General features: G+C 40.3%; 1 protein-coding gene across 1 annotated transcript in view; it reads right to left on the bottom strand.

Annotated features, from left to right (window-relative positions):
• Positions 1-11,186: 11,186 nt before the first annotated feature.
• LOC127653846 (transforming growth factor beta receptor type 3-like) overlaps positions 11,187-18,073 on the bottom strand; it is a 202,136-nt gene continuing 195,249 nt past the window's right edge. Inside the window, exon 16 of the mRNA XM_052140627.1 lies at positions 11,187-11,836. Coding sequence (XP_051996587.1) covers positions 11,718-11,836 — 119 coding nt within the window. The 3' untranslated portion in view covers positions 11,187-11,717. The remainder of the gene's footprint in view (positions 11,837-18,073) is intronic.

Raw genomic sequence — 18,073 nt, 5'->3', positions numbered from 1 at the left:
TTCTATCAGCTTGAATCAGTCGGCCCATTCTCCTCTGACCTCTAGCATCAACAAGGCATTTTCAGCCCACAGGACTGCCGCGATACTGGATGTTTTTCCTTTTCACACCATTCTTTGTAAACCCTAGAAATGGTTGTGCGTGAAAATCCCAGTAACTGAGCAGATTGTGAAATACTCAGACCGGCCCGTCTGGCACCAACAACCATGCCACGCTCAAAATTGCTTAAATCACCTTTCTTTAACATTCTGACATTCAGTTTGGAGTTCAGGAGATTGTCTTGACCAGGACCACACCCCAAATGCATTGAAGCAACTGCCATGTGATTGGTTGATTAGATAATTGCATTAATGAGAAATTGAACAGGTGTTCCTAATAATCCTTTAGGTGAGTGTATATACAGTTTGTGGGTAGTTTTGGACACATTACTTTTTTTCTTTTTTTTATCAATATTAGAATGTTAGGTTAAAATGTATGTATAAGATATTTTAAGACTATTTTAGGTGCTGTACCATTTCTCATCACAATTTTCACAGTTTTCATTTACTATCAATTTAAAAATTTTAAATGGTCCTGCTTTGTGACAAATATTTTTTTTAAGTAGGCCCAGAGCCATATAGAGAAAGAGTTGCGACAACTCCATTGACTCCAATGGAACGTTTTTTTTTTACAGCAATGGCGGCTCGTGGAGCCTCTCAATAGTTCCCATAAGTAGCAGCAAACACATGCCGCGCCGTAGAGATGAAGCAGAACAAACCGCTTATGCACGCACTTTTAAAAGGTGAGACGTTTAAAGAATAATATTATCTTATTCTGTATATTATCAGTACATCTAAATAAAAATAACTTGTAAATTAATACCTTATAGTTGAGTATTACTCATTAAATTAGGAGATAAGGGATGTTATCGGATAACTAACAGATTAGGCAAGGATTGGAGCTGGATAAAGTTAGTAACGAACACCCTATTAATTGTAAAATGTTTGCGAATACCTCACACATTTTTTTGTTGTTGTAATTTTTATTTATATTAAGATTGCTCCTGCTGACTTGAGCCAACCATTTTTTTCTCCTCTCCATGTCAGTGGGGAAGCCATACAATCACACACCTTTCTCTGAGCGATTGGAGCATCCCCATGCAGCACAGCAAACCATGGTGAAGACTATGCAACGACAATATGAAAGAAAGGACACATACAAAATGCTTGGCATGCTATTTAATTTATTAGAAATGTATTCATGAATTGCTGTAAATAGTTATTGCATTTTATTTAAAAATAAAAAAAAAAAGTAATATCGTAATATATTATTACAATTTAAAATAACTGTTTTCTATTTTAATGTATTTTAAAATGTAATTTACTCCTGTGATGCCAAGCTGAATTTTCAGCCTCATTACTTTTGAACGGCAGTTTATATACGAGTATGCTTAAGTTGTTTTAAAGCTGAATATATTGTGTATATGAATAAGTATTGTAAGAATTATACATTAGATATATAATATTTATAATACATAAATAATTATATTACTATATATAGAATTGTAAGAATTGTAAACAATAAGCTTCATTTCACTAAATTTTACATTTACGTTACTGCTGCTAATAGTTAATAGTTCATTGACCCATTTTGCGGTGCGAGCTGGAAATCACCTGTCACCAGCCTGTCTCTGTACTATCTTAAAAGTCATAAATATGACATTAGTTACCATGAGATTAGTGAAAACAATGAACACGAGGTAACATAAAAAGGCAACAGAAACCCTAGCCTGAAATAAATTGAGGCAAATAACGGTAAGCGAACACTAATCCTCAAATATTAGCTGATTTGATCTTTAAAAAACAACATCGCTGTAACAACATACTCATGCTACATACATATGTCGGTGTGTTACATAAATATATAAAATAAATGCATTTATTGACTACTAATTACCAGAAATCGCAGTTCTGTCACTCTACTCTAACAGTTTGAAATGACCGCAAAAGCACTTCCTGGAACTATCTGAAGTCTACGTGAATCACGTGACGATCAAGCATTTAGAACTTCCGTTGTCGCAACTCTCTCTCTATATGGCTCTGAGTAGGCCTACACAGTCAATGTAGCCAATTAATATGAGGTCATCAAACTGCATGCATAATAATTCTTAGTTATAAAAGAATTAGCAAAATGCAATGTAATAGTTTCAGATTGGGTATGTCATACCAAAGGACATTCAACTTCCCAAAAGCATTTAATTCTAGAGAGGATCTGTAGGATGTATAGCATAAGAATACACATTTATCAGTAGATACTATGGGTGTATTTGAATGTTTGTGTTGGCACAGAATCATGACCGAGCAGATTCAGAACAATATACACTATGTGGTATAATTGTATGGCTACAGATTTCAGTGCTGGAATCTCTCCAATGTTTCCATCCATAAATACTGAGCTCCCCTCCATCTTTAACTACATATACAGCCACCCCAGTGCTGCAATCAAATTACGATAAGCGTTTCAGCAAAATTAAATGCTTTTTATTGATACTGGTAAAATGGGCAGCTGTAAAGGTGGGGCTATAATGATACCTTACCCCACATCTGTGTAGCATGCAGACGGTAGAAAGGACTATAGATTTGGCTTAGCCATGTACAGTATATTTAAGGTTTCAGGTGCAGGTGTTACACCGTGTTATTTCAACTAAATCATATAATTTATGTGCGAGACCATGGATGCAGCCAAGATCTCAAAGACTGATTTGCAGGTCTCAGACGACACTTATATAATGCTTATAAATGTAAAAGTTCCCTTTCATAGGAACTCGAGCTGCGTAATCACATTGGGACACACCCTGAGTGTCACATGGTCTGAAGCCTTTGTACAATCATGGCAAATTATTGGCTGGTGGTGCTTAAGAGACGTCCATAGGGAGATTTCTGCTTTGTGTCTGAGAAATTTGGAGTGAGAATGGACATTGGGTTTTTCCTCATGTTTGTCACCCTCCCCCTGAGCAAAAGCACAAGTCTCATCGGACATGCTCTGAGGCCTAGCTCGGTGGCCATTTTCTGATGAGCAAAGCATCTGAAAGAGTTACCATGCTTATCTTGAGCCGTCACCATTGAAAAACGCTGTATGAGAGAATTTGTTGTTAGAAGGTAAGTTTCAAACTGGGTACTTTGATAAAAAATATTCAATTTATGTAATTCAATTTAGGTGGGCTCCGCCGGTGTTCACTGGGGTTGTTCCGCCAGATGTTTCTGTTTGGGATGACCCACATCGGGAAATTCACTCTATCTTAGAAAAAGGGGCAATAGAGGAGATTCCCCCTTCTCAGAGAGAATACAGCTTTTACAGCCACTATTTTCTGGTCCCAAAAAAGATGCCGTCTTGCATCCGATTCTGGATTTTGAGATGTTTGAATTTGGCTGTAATGAAATGTCAATTCAGAATGCTGACGCAGAAACAAGTGCAGCTGGGGACTGATTTGTGACAATAGATTTGAAGGATGTTTATTTCCATACTCAGATTGTGTCGAAGCACAGGCTACTTCTATTTTGCATCCTTCCGTTCGGACTTGCACTGGCAACACACTTTCACAAAATGCATGTATGTAGCTTAAGTGCCCTTGAGGCTTCAAGGCATCCACATTTTGAATTATCTCAACGATTGGTTGGTGTTTGCCCACTCTGAGACTTTGGCTACCCAACATCGATATGTCATTCTCAGCTATTTGATCTAGGGCTGTGAATGACCTAGACAAGAGTGTCCTGTTGCCAGGGCAATAGACTATGTTTCTAGGGGTGGAACTGGTTTTGCTAGCGATGTAGGCATGTCTGTCTCCGGTTCACATTCTGTCATTTCACCACTGTCTAGCAATGTTCAGAGCGGGATGTGTTCTCCCTGCGAAAACATTTCACAGGATGTTGGGGTTCATGATCACGGCTTCTGCTGTCATTCCTCCGTGCATGTTGCATGTGAAACATTTTCAGTGCTGAATGAACTCCAAAAAGGGACTTCAACCACTGATGCATGTGATCTGTCCCTTTTAAAGTGACATGTGGGTGGTACATAACTTTGTTACCATGGAAACGGACCTGCCTTTTGATGTAGGGAATTCCATATGGACAGGTGTGTTGCCACAAAGATATAACAACAGATGCCTCCTCCACAGGTTGGGGTGCTGTATATGAGGGTTGTCCAGCCTAAAGAGTTTAGATGGGCCAGCGACAATATTGGAACATAAACTGCCTGGAGGTGTTCACAGTGCTGCTGGCATTAAAGATTATCCTCCCAGAGCTTCAGGACAGCCATGTCCTCATCTGGACAGACAACAGGACAGTGGTGTCCTACACCAATCGCCAGGGAGGAGTGCGTTCTCATGCCATGCTGAGACTGACACATCACATTCTTCTGCACATTCTTCATTGCATGGCTGCTACTGTTCGCATGGCGTGAATTTATATCGTTCCTAATGCGATTACACAGCTCGAGTTCCTATGAAAGGGAACATCTTGGTTACGTGAAACGTAACCCTGGTTCCCTGAGTGGGAACAAGATGCTGTGTAAGCTGGCCATACTCTCTAGCAGCTGCATAGGCTCATGCCTTTCTGCAGAAAATCTGACTCAATGGCACCAAAGGGAGTGTTTTTATGGAGCCTGTGACATAGCTCCCAAGGTGTGTCAATTAAGTGCCACCAGCCAATGAATTGGTGTCATTATACAAGGGCTTCAGACCATGTGACACTCAGGGCATGTCACAGTGCGATTACGAAGCGCCTTGTTCTCACTCAGGGAACCAGGGTTACATTTCACTTAACCAAGACTTTTTTTTATGTATCTGGGTCCATTGTAAAGAAACCCCTGAAGTTATGAAAACTTAGTTATAATTGTAAGTTACTAAAGGTTTTCTTAAACGAATTTTTTGGCTCATACAAATTAAGCTCAATCAACAGTATTTGTGGCATAATGTTGATTTCCACAAATTTATTTCAATTACCCTGCATTTCTTAAAAAACCGACCGGTTTTGTGATCAGCGAGCTGCTATTCACAAGACTGTTCACTTCATCTCTATGAGCGTATGCTGTTGGATCTACGGCGCATGTCATAAATGAGAATGTTTTTCTAAAAAAGTTTATTTCTCTATAAGAGCAATACACAGCTGGTGTTGAACGTCCTTTTCAGGACGTGTCTTTTTTAAGATGATTTTCTGCACCTGTGCAGTTCCTGGATGCAGTTGAATTTATCTCTACTTCTGATGGTCATAAGAGCTGCCTCGTGTGCCTGGGCTGCGATCACACGCAGGCAGTGTTTTATGAATGGTTCATGTTCTCAGTGTGAGAACATAGCCATGGCAACATTGTGGTTGTGGCTTTCTTCCCTCAAAACGTGAGAAAGCCACTTCAGCCGCCCCTGCGCCTCGCCTCCTTCCTACGGGATTGGGGCCGGTGAAGCTGGTGATGAAGGCGATTTAGGGCATACAGCGGGGTCAGTTTCGCTGGGTAAATCCCCACGAACCACCCGCTCCCCAGCACGCTTGTTTTGTTTCCGTCCGGGCTCGAGGTGAGAGCAGCTCGCCTCACAGTCAGTCTGTTTACTTCCTAAGACCCTGCAAGCTGGATGATGATTTTGCCGCTGCATCGGAGAGCGTCACAGCGGCGTCTGATGCTGATGACTCGACTGGGCTGCCATCTCCGGCACACGGACGAGCGATGGCCACCCATGTGGTCCAGGAGCGTCATCTATGGCTGGACCTGGTCGAGATATGGAAGGTAGACAAAGCATGCTTTCCCGTCTCCCAGCTCGGTCTATTCGGCGGCACCGTTGACGACTTTGCCCAGCCCTTCGGGCTGCGGTTCTCACATTCTCAATAATAGAGCAATTTCCTCTGTCCCTGGGTCACCTGGCCTGCAAATGCTGTCCTCATGGTAACCCGGCACCACACTTCAGCAGTCCCGGTATCCCGGACACGGACCCCCCACCTCCGGACCCACAACCGCTGCCTCCCGGCTGGCTGGTTCTGATGAGTCCAGAGGATGCCTACATGGGACCTCCTCCTCAGTCACTACCCGCCCCCTGCCGGGTGTACGGAGCAAGGTAAGTGCTTGAGTCTTCTCTCAGCTCCAGAGCCTCGTGACGCGCTTTTGCCTCCCGACGCCACACTACCTACCCCGCCCCGAAGCAAAGCTTCGCCAGGTACTTCTAAAGCGGTCGTCCCCTTAGTGCCCCTTGCACAGAGCTTGGACGCGTGGCTTTCACTTCCCAACCTGTCGCGCTTGTTGGCCACGTGATTCAGTTCGCCAGGCCCCCACCCCCTTTTTTGGTGGCGTCCGCTTTATCTCAGTGCACGGCGAAGACGCCAACACCCTGCTTGCGATCCTTCTACTTAAAGATGTGATAGAGCCTGTCCCTCCAGCCAAGATGAAGAAGGGCCTCTACAGCCCTTACTTCATCATAGCTAAGAAAGTTGGCGTCTTACGACCGATCTTGGACTTGTGAGTTTTCAACCAGGCCTTGCTTAAACTCCCATTCAAAATGATCACGCAAAGACAAATCTGAACTTGCGTCCGGCATCAAGATTGGTTCGCAGCGGTAGACCTGAAGGACGCGTACTTCCAGCGTCTCTATCTTGCCTCAACACCGACCCTCTCTACGGTTCACGTTCGATGGCCAGGAGTATCAGTACAAGGTCCTCCCTTTCGGTGTGTCCCTATCCCCTCGCATCCTCACGAAGGTCGCAGAGGTAGCCCTTGCCCCGCCAGAGAAAGTGGGCTTTCGCATACTCAACTACCTCGACGACTGGCTCATTCTGGCCCACTCCCGAGAGTTACTATGCACCCACAGGGACCAGGTGCTCAGACACCTTAGCTACCTAGGGCTTCAGGTCAACTGGGAAAAAAGCAAGCTCGCCCCGGTTCAGAGCATCTCTTTTCTTGGCATGGAGTTAGTCTCAGTCTCAATGATAGCGCGCTTCACTAACGAGTGCGCGCAGGCATTGCTGAAATGCCTCACCTTGTTCAAGCCAGGCACGGCAGTTCCAACATTTCCAGAGGCTCCTCGGGCATATGACATTCTCTTTTCTTTTTAAGAAAAGGAGGAACGAGTCAAAATAAATTTGAATAGTAATCAATATTATGCCACAAATGCTGTCGGCTGAGCTTAATTTGTATTGAACCCGGAATAGTCCTTTAACTTAAGAGGTTCCTTGCAACCGACTTCTACACTATCAACATGATCAAATGGGAAATCGGCATGTTGTTTCCAAAAGTTCATGTACACTGTAATCAGCCCCACTGATCTGAATTACTGACAAGCACCATCCCCTATCAGACATTTATGCATCAATTCAAGCAAAAACCATTGCCTTCTAGCGCTACTGATAGGGTGTTCAGCGAGCAACCTTTGAGACCGTAATTGTGTTCACATAAACAAAGGTGAACAAGAGACAGATGTTACATTTTCTCTCTAAAATTACATTTTTACTCCACTAGCATTTACGGTTTAGGTTATATAGTGGAGCTCACATGGGACCATATGTTAAACAACTTTTCCAGCTTTGACTACTGTGGTTTAGTGATTGGCATGCTGGTTAGCCCATGCCGATTTTAGCAGCAAAAAGTTCTACCTACTGTTGCCGAATAATACTATATTTACACTATATTTATATATACAATAATAATTGGAGTTTATATAAGGATCAGGGCCATAGTTAAGTATTTATCATATTGCATTTTTAAGGGGTAAAACTCTTGCTTCAGGTACTGAAACATCCTGGGTTCAGATCCTGGACAAGCCCCTCATCGTGTCTTTTATATATTATACATTTTATATACAGTACCTCACATGATTTTTGTTGAGTATTTTTAAAGGAGCAGATCAACAATGAGCCCCAATTTAAGTCAAATATTTTCCAAACTCTTCAGAAACATCAACTAAGCTCTCAATAAAATCTCTCTATATTGGCAAATGTAGTTTTAAACTATTGTGATTTGGCCACCTTGTCAGTTTCAAACTGGGTAAAAATAATTTCAAAAGTTTGTCAAATTAGTAAAAGTAACATTACTCTAAAAAATCTTTTATGGAAATTTCAAAGAAGTTGTAGGAGACCACAAGTAGACAGGCAGTCTAGGCTCTTGCTGAGCAGATGATGTCATATGTCCATTGGCCAATCCACACTCTGATGCAGTTTAAAAATTATGTCAATGCAATCACTTTCCAGCTCTCTCATGACTGATTTTGTTTTTTTAATTGATTTATCTGGCTTTATTTCCATTTGGATACATTTCCAATCATTACACTTGTTTTGCAGTTATACTGGACTCTGTGGCAGTCCAATCAAATTGGGGCAAATGCCAATACTAAGAGCTAACAGTCATTATGTGTGTATGTATGTTTATGTACATTCCCATATGCTCATCAGTATGGATGCCAGATCTCCACATCTTGTAATAGCCTTTTTTGCACAGTCCTAACACAGGATAACAATATTTTAAAGGGAAAGTCTACATTTTAACTTTGTACATTTAACACTTTTCTTGTTGAACCAGTTCATCATTATATTATATTTGGGGCCCAGTGCATACTTTTAAATCACCACACAAACAAACTGCCCAAAAGATTACAAGAATGTATTTGGTATATACAAAGCATACATATAGCATGCATATTTACAGCATGTTATATTTACAAACACTAAAATATTTCACATACCATTGAAAAAAATTTTTTTTAAGAAGTCTAATTCTGAAGGGTTCACATTTACATCTTTAAATTTTTCCTCATCTGTCGGAGAGTGAAATTAACTGTTAAATCTAGAAGGAAAAAGTGTATGTGATATATATGATGTAACATCGAGTTCTACACATTATGTACAGTAGAATATTCTTGAAGACAAGACAATAACGCTATTTATACAGAGACAACACACACACACACACACACAAACACACAAATGAGGTAGATAGCATGAAAGATAACAAACATCCACAAACAGAAAGACTTAATTTCACCATTTAAAATTCAGGAAAACTGCTTTGTCAACCACAGCACTATAAACTTTAGTTTGAAGTTTAAGTATAAATGCAAGTATAAGTTTACAAATAGAATAGAGACTGAGTGTGTATTGGAATGAGAGAAAGTCCTTTTGCCATACCTATTCAAGATAAAAACCAATGAGGCCTGTGTTACCTCTCCAGCCATCAAATGACTATTGATTCCCACATATCCGAGTTTCATACTCTCCATTACACATGGCAGGATTGTTTTAAACACTCCCAGGTGAAACCATCTGTTTTACAGGACTATGCATATTATTCATTTAAAACCCACAAACATGGACACACACACAGAGCTTTCAGTATACCACAGACACGTCAACAATGAAGAGCTTAAGAGACATTCAAAACACTTTACAATAAGGTTACATTTGTTAACATTAGTTAACAACTTTAGTTAACATGGACTAACAATGATCAATACTTTTACAGCATTTACTTCCAACGTATGCAAACACATTTTTAAAATCAAACATTGCATTAATAATGTTTTTGAATGGAAGTGTTGCCAAAACATTTGCATCATCAAAATATATGTTACATTTCAAACAACAATGTTCTCATGTAAAAGATAGTTGTAAAAGTATATAATATCTATAATAAAATATCTTATTTTCTTAGATTTTTTTAAGATAATAACAGAAAAATATCATAGGTGAAGGCAGGAATGGAGTTCACTTCAGCACTATGGACTATGCTTCAATTTAGAGAAAACATGTAACAGTTTATAGAAATATGCCCACAAAAATTCACAGTATGCAGATAGAATTATAGCGTGGCTCTATGTATATATCTCTGGTAAAATATAACTTTAGACACAAATAAATGTATAAATTCTTACTCTCTTTCCTCTTACAGGAGTCATTTATACAAGTTTACATTAAACACTGAAATTAAGATCTGAAATAAAGTACATTCTATTGGTATAATTTGAAGCAAACAAACACAACAAGCGATACAAAAAAACAAAGAAGCACTGACGTGGGGGATTTTCACATCAGTGGATATACAGAACAAGCAAAGAAAACACCACCAGTTCCCTTCTTGCCTCATTTTTATCTCTGAAATAAACAATGCATATTCTCAGTCAAGGCACTTAAAATGTTATGACATTCATGTAAATTGTTGACGGTGGGACTATTCTGGCTTTGCATTCATGCATTTTCTAGCACTTTTAAAGTGTATCCCTAAGCATGTTTCATACAAAATTCCACAATGTTAACATCACATACACAGCAGAAACTTTTCAGAGAAGTGTTGATTTTGAGTTACCTTTGGTGGTAGGTTAGTACCTAGATAAAAATTTTATACATGGGGGTTACTGTAACACTAAACAACACAAAAATACTGTAAATGCCCATTCTTTGGCTTTAGATTATATACATCTTTTTGCTTCAGAGATTGAGACTGTTATCATTCTGAACAAATACTAATTTTGATATCATAATTTCACACTGACAATGCATAATATCAAATATAACTGCTGTTTGCTGAAATCACTACATTTGATATTATTGTTAAATAATAATGCCCAGCATATAAAAGTCACTTTCAATAAAATATACAAGTGTCCATTTTTGATTTCATAAAATTGTATTTTTTTTAAACTTCAAAGTTACTGAAACTCTAATAGTGGCTAATGATTTATTTCTGGTTCCAAATTGGTGTGAAAAAGTGTTAACATTAGATTCTGAATTAACTTAAATGCAATCTAAAACTAGAATTTAATTTTCATTTAGCTTTTAACTGCATTTTAAAGGCCAGTTCTGACAGAGATCCTGTACATGTGCATCAGCCAATTCATGTGCATGTATAAATCCATGCATTTGAACGGTTTTATGATTTAAATGTATAATTCTAGTAGTATCATATAACCGTATATAACTATTTTGTATTACTTAAAGGTCTGTATGGTGTTATTTCAACTTTCAACAATCTCTATATATTTTATACAATATTCACACAAATATACATTATTTTAAAACATGTCTAAAACTGTCAATTGAAAATGCCTCTAATAAGACTTGACACCAATAACTGTAAGTTAGATATTAATAGTGTATTATATGTATATATATATATATATATATATATATATATATATATATATATATATATATATATATATATATATATATATATATCTATAGGGAATCTTGGAACTCAGGTATTGACAAACTGACCTGTGTAGAAATGTAATAGGCCTATTTTATCATTGATATCTCTTCTCAAATCTCTGATATGTGGATGCTTGAGTCAGTAAGGTACTGATCTTTATTTAGGTGCAGAGATCACACTGAGCACCAGACTTATTACAGAACTGGTTGTTCCTCTAGACGGCCTCAAGGCCTTAATGACTGGTGTAAACAGCCTTTGTTATTTTCACTCTGATCTCAACCATATAAGGTCAAAACAACACTCTTGTAAGGGTTAAGAAAAAAAAGCAGCATTTAAGAACTGGCTGGTATTTCTATTTTGTAACTTCCCTCAGCCCAAAATGATGCTTATTTCAGTAGGTTGTGTTTTTCGGCATTGTGCAATAATTCTGTTGATTGTCAAATAAAGAATCTAATGATGGCCAGGTGTTCTCTGTCACATTATGTTACTAAATCACACATTCTTCCACAAATGTACAAAGAGAAATGGCAACAGGAGCAGCAGTTGTCTCTTAGCTGGGCTCTGGAATCTATGCGTTACTGCTGCTTGAACATGGTGTGCTCTGTGTGCTGCCGATGCTGTGAGCCGCACTGCTGTTATCGGACACCGGCTGGGACTTTAGTACCTGCTGCCTTGCTGCTGTGCCACCTGAAGAGGGAGATTAATTGAGAGGAATGTGAGGCTTTCAGAATGCCTGGAGGAATACATGCTGTTCATCACATCTGCAAAATTCACAATGATTTATACTATGTGATTGTCTATGATGGCAGAAGCTGTCACCCCTTAGGGTGGGGGGGTTGAATTACAGATATTACGATATGTGATTTATTTTGCATCTACACAAAAACATGTTAGACCGACAAAATCCTTTCAAATGTTGTCCTAACTAGCAGATTTGTCTAAAACAAACAATTTCATATTAAATAATGTAGATGATTTGCAAGTTTTCAGCATGTATTGCAACATGAATAATACAATTATTGTTATAGGCTTTTTTTTTGCTGTTTGCTGACTTTGTTTTTATTGTTGTTTTTTGTTGTCAATGTTGTTCAATTGTTGTGTAGTGATGGTAGTAGCTCAACTTTTTAACTTTGTCACCATTATTGAGGTTTGTGTGTTAATGGTTGAGGTCTACTGGGTGTCTGTCATTGGGTTTCCATCCAACTATTTTGATGAGCATTTTGAAAATGTGCATTCGATATCCTGAATTGAAACTCTTTATGTCAATAAACTTTCATAATTTGCATAGAACTGTAATGCACTAGGAGGAGGTTATTTTCTAGAGTTTCTTATTGGTTAAAATGCGCATTAAAGTGATTGAAACAGTTGAAGAAGTTGATGAAGTTTAAACTTATATCTATTCGTTTTGAGCGTGGGTGCTTGTAGATATATACAGAGGTGCTGGTGTATGGGCATAGCAGACATTTCAGCCCTCATTATATGATATATTACACTCATTCTTCTGTGTCTTCTGGCAGCATTTAATAAAATGTCCAACACCACAAATAACTCTCTCTGTAGCAAAAGGCCTCATCATGACCAGGCGGGATCCTTATGATAATGTGCATAATGTAGTGGATGGAAACAAGAAATGATTTGCATTTTCTTTAGTCTAATATTCAGAAATGCACATAAAAATGCGAAACATTTTGGATGGAAACCCAGCTTGTGTCAAACAATTGTATATACTTCATTGTCTTGCAAGACACACCTCTCTCCATAGGCAAATATTGCAGTTAACTTCATGTAAAAGTAATTGAAATGGTGACAAAATTAAAGTTTGTGTATCACAAATTGATAGTTGGCTGAACAAGACATTAGTAGTTCTCTCAACAAGAATTGAAATTATTTTCAATTATTAAGACAGTTGTTGAGAGTACTCAAACATCTTACAGCATCATGTTGCCTTGAATTTTTTAAGTTGGCTGAACAATTCTTTTTTTTAGATTGCATGCAATTCATCTGTGTAAAGATTGTCTGACAGATGTTTGAAGAGTTTTTAATCAAATTCATTATACTTTACATACTTGGCATTTCACTAGTAAACCAATTTCCTGTTCCCTGTCAAAAAGCTACACTTTGATGCTGCGCTGACTTAGCGCTTTGGGAACAACTTTAGGTGTGACCAGCTGTGAATATGTGTGCAACACATCAATGAAATTGACCAGAATTTATAGCCTCTGCTGGTGACATCATTGGATGCACCTGTAGCAGGGCTATAAATAGATGCGTCACAGGTGCATCGTCAGATCTTTTGTCTTCAGATCACTCTGTGTGTGTGTGTGTGTGCGCTTCATGAGCCTGTCAGGAACGTTCTAATTTCCTCTGTTAGGAGTTAGATTTTGTTATGCAGTGCACAGAAACCTTTCTCTTTTGTCAAAAAAAAAGAAAAAAGAAATGATTGAAAGACAGAGCAAGCGGGGTGTGTTCCCTTGTTTACACTCTATGGCTGAGAGGGACACACACCAGTTTTGTTTTGTATGTTTGGGGGAAGAGCATGCTGCTCTTGCGTTGGGGTGGGGTGGGTGTGAGCATTGCGATCGGTTCTCAGTCAAAATGCTTTGCACTCGTCTTGCTTACTTCCGAGAGTCAGCACCCCCACTTCCATCGTAAGGATCTCGTATGGATCTGGCTGAGGAGCGAGAGACGGATCCGTCACTATCGCGCGCTCTCTCCCCAGATCCAGCTGATCGTTCCCGTGATCCTGAAGTTCCCCCTGGCACCTCTTCGGTTCATGAGGGGGACAATGAATCTCTTGAGTCTGCGGACTTCGAGCTACCCACCTCCGAGCATTCCGGGCATGATAATAAATCATCGGAGGAATTACTCGAGGCGATTACTTGTGCGGTGGCCAGGCTTCAATTAGATTGGCCACGCGAACAAGAGACCCCCAAATGCTCCAAGTTGGAGGACAGATTTCTGTCTGGTGGCCAAGAGAAGGGAACGACTCATCAATCCCTTCCTTTCTTTGATGACCTCAATGACGAGCTCTCTCGTTCAACCTAAAGTTGTTTCCAAAGCGCTAAGTCAGCGCAGCATCAAAGTGTAGCTTTTATCAGGGAACAGGGGTTACAGTTAAGTAACCCGAGACGTTCTCTAACTCTAGAACAGACCACATTGGCATGTAAAAACAGACTAATTTTCAATAAATACACTCTACCAACCCAATATTGTGTGTGTATTGTCCAATCACGGTGATTGTGTTTGGAACATTGTTCTTTTTTGTTTATTTATGCACGTGCTTCTCTTTTCAGTTCTATGCTGGTCATGTAGTTTGTCTGATTCCCTGTTTTAGGCCCCTCTGCAGCTAATGTATGCCAGAGATGTCCAGCCAAGAGCTCTAGCTAAAAACAGCCAATTTCCTCATACAGCACTGTGTATTGAACTCTCACTCTCTTATCTGCCTTATCCACCTCTTCTATATGACAAAGAAATCATCCTGCAACCGTGCACAGCTCGCAGACATTAACAACATACAGTATGTAGGTAATTGATTGATAAAACATTACCCCAACAGAGAGCATTTTGGAAGAAGGTTTGTTTGCATGTGTGTGCTTAAATGACAGAGAGAGAAAGCTTGATTGCAGCTGGTTGACCACTTCCACTAAAGTGTCATTTCAGTGTGTAACTCCCACACTGTGTGTCTGGGGGCAACGTCCTCAATCTATCAAAATGATCTATCACAGGGAGGGTGATTTTTCCTAACCGAACTCCCCCACACATTCCACACGTAGCTTTTCCTAAAGTAGAAGCATCTCTAATGTATGGAATGAGTATGTTCTCATCATTGCACCCTCCTTATAAGCATTTTCATTACCTCATTTAGTAAACACTTCATTCAGGTTGCATTGAGTGTTTCTACACTGGGTGTGCTTTGATTTAGCGTTTTTCTGATATGCAAATTTTTACTATACTATATTTTACCATAACATTATTGCACTGTTTTGCTCTGGTCTGTACTATACTATGCTACAGTACACTATACTATATGCAATGCCATGCACCACCTCCGGGTTCTTTTGGCACTTATCAGGATAAGTGAATCTCGTGACAAATTCAGGATGGCAAATTATGATATTTCACAAATCACCATCATTGTTGTTGTGTCTGCTCTGTTAAGACCCAATTTCCCCACAGCTGCTTGAATCCAACATTAATCCAAATTCCCAGCAATCCAAGTGGAGTGATCCTAATAATGAAGTGCCCCAGTGCTGTTATGATAAAATCAGTACTCTTGAAACAAAAGCTAACCAAATCAGATTTGAGGACTGGAACTAATGTTTTATTTATTTATTTAATTTATTTTGAACAATTGTCACACATTATACATACATTTCTGCATATACATGGTGAAATTATTTATTTTTCACATATCCCAGCTAAGCTGGGGTCAGAGTGCAGGGTCAGCCATGATACGGCGCCCCTGGAGCAGATAGGTTCAAGGGCCTTGCTCAAGGGCCCAACAGTGGTGTCTTGGTGGTGTTGGGGCTTGAACCCACGACCTTCTGATCAGTAACCCAGAGCCTTAACCGCTGAGCCACCACTGCCCTACTATACTATGGATCTACTACTTTTACTATACTATACTGTACTATATAGTATGAATGAATGAATATTACACTTACATAGTGGTTTCCTGACACTACACTCAAAGCACTTTTACATAGTAAGCAGGGGGTTCTCCTTAACCACCACCAGTGTGCAGTATCGACCTGGATGATGCAACGGCAGCCACAGTGTGCCAGTATTCTTACCACACTCCAGCAGAGGAGGTAGTATGTGATAGAGCCAATTCATGGATGGGGATTATTATGATTGATAAGGCCCGGACAACAGGGTCGACACCTCAAGGTGGGGACCGGGTCATGAGGTCTGGGTGGCGGCCGCAGGGCCGAGACAGGGCCAGGAGGCCCAGAAGGCGGACGTAGGACAGGGAATGGGTCAGGTGGCCTGGGAGGCGGCCGTAGGGCCGAGGCAGGGTCAGGGGGCCTGGGAGGCGGCCGTAAGACCGAGGCAGGTTCAGGGGGCCTGGGAGGCGGCCGTAGGGCCGAGGCAGGTTCAAGGGGCCTGGGAGGTGGCCGTAGGGCTGAGGCAGGGTCAGGGTCCTGGGAGGCGGCCATAGGGCCGAGGCAGTGTCTGGGGGCCTGGGAGGCGGCCGTATGTCCGAGGCAGGGTCAGGAGGCCTGGGAGGCGGCCGCTGGGCCGAGACAGGGGCAGGGGGCCTGGGAGGCAGACAAAACCGTGGGAGAAGGAGTCTCTGGGGAAGCGGGCGGAGTCGAGGGAGGAATTATCTCTGGGGAATTATCTCTGGGGGAGTGGGTGAAGCTACGGGAGGAATAGTCCCTGGGGGAGCGGGCGGAGCCGAGGGGGGAATAGCGGGCGGAGATGCTGGAGGAGTAGTATCTGGGGCGGAGCCGCGGAAGATTCTGGGGGCGGAGCGTCCAGTGAGGATATGCTGGAGGCAATAGCTTCTTTGGTGCATTACTGAGACTCGTCCTGAAGAAAACCACCATAGTAGTCTGGATAGTGCACTAAATTCAGCAGCTCTAAAAACTCACGGAAGTGATCCTCAACTGCACGGACCCTTGCTTAAGAAGGAGAATTCTGACAGCTTCTAGATCCATCTTAGGTCAGTCTTTCTGTGACAAGGCAGGTGAAGAATGAGGATCTAAACGCAGCTTTATTTACAAAAGAATAAACAAACTAACTCAGAATAGAATCGCATCGCAACGCAAACCAGGCACAGAGAATCCAACAATACATGCAAAGACTCACAAACTAACCAGGGGAAACAAGGGCTTAAATACACAAGGGAAAACAAGAAACACCAGGGGAAACAATCAGGGAATGAGGAACACCTGGGGATAGAATCAAGGGGAACAATCATAAAATTAAACTACAAAGGACTACAAAATTTAACAAGAAACAGGAACTAAACAAGAATTAAAACATAAAAGACAAGACCAAAAAACAACAGGGAATATGATACCCATTCAGGTACATATTGGCTAAATCCTGCTTAGTTTCAGAAGGCAACCAGTCTAGAGCTACATTTGGCTGGTATGGCTGCTGGCCAATATACTATACTACACTATACTATACACTATTCTGTTCTTTACTGTACTATGTTACACTATACAATGGGGATGGAAAGGAATTTTGTCTTTCATCTCGCCAAAGCCTCTACAGTGTATTTGTCTGTACTGCCCAGGGGGAAGAGCACCACTATTTGAAAATGTTTCATCTTTTAATGTTTTTCCAAAAATGCTCCTGAGTTTATATTTAAGGGTTTTCGAAAAATGAAAAGCACTTGGGGTTAATGTCAATATGAAAAACATGTATTCCATTCAGGGCTATTTCAGTATTATGACTGAATATTTTCCTATACTGGTTTAATAGGCATTTGGCTTGTATGAACTAATCAGAATCATTATGAGAATCACATGACTAGATCAGAGCTTAGTACATTACAGAACTAAAGATTTCATTCTTTTAACACAATTTACACCTGTTACTGTGTGAACAAGAAAACCATTGGGAAGTAGTCATATTAAAGATTCTTCTCAGATCTGTCAGGCAAGCCAGTTTCTTAGAAAACGTTACCCTGATCTGAGGTGCCAGTATAAACAGGCAGATAATAATAAACTCAAGTCTCTGGGGTTACCAGATCTAAGCTCTTTAGCCCCACTTAACAACAATGAGCAGGAGGATAATGCACAGCTGGATAACGTTATCCAAACGGCATGCCTTTAGGTAATATTAATAAAGATTACACTGATTTAATGTGTTTAAAAAATATAGATATCTGGAATAAATATGAAAGCTAATAAAAGCTAATCATTACTCTTATGTCATGGCATGGACATATCCAAAATAAACATGTCC

The sequence above is a fragment of the Xyrauchen texanus genome, chromosome 13 (assembly GCF_025860055.1).
Source record: "Xyrauchen texanus isolate HMW12.3.18 chromosome 13, RBS_HiC_50CHRs, whole genome shotgun sequence".
Lineage (NCBI taxonomy): Eukaryota > Metazoa > Chordata > Actinopteri > Cypriniformes > Catostomidae > Xyrauchen > Xyrauchen texanus.
This window is presented reverse-complemented; position numbering and strand designations above follow the sequence as displayed.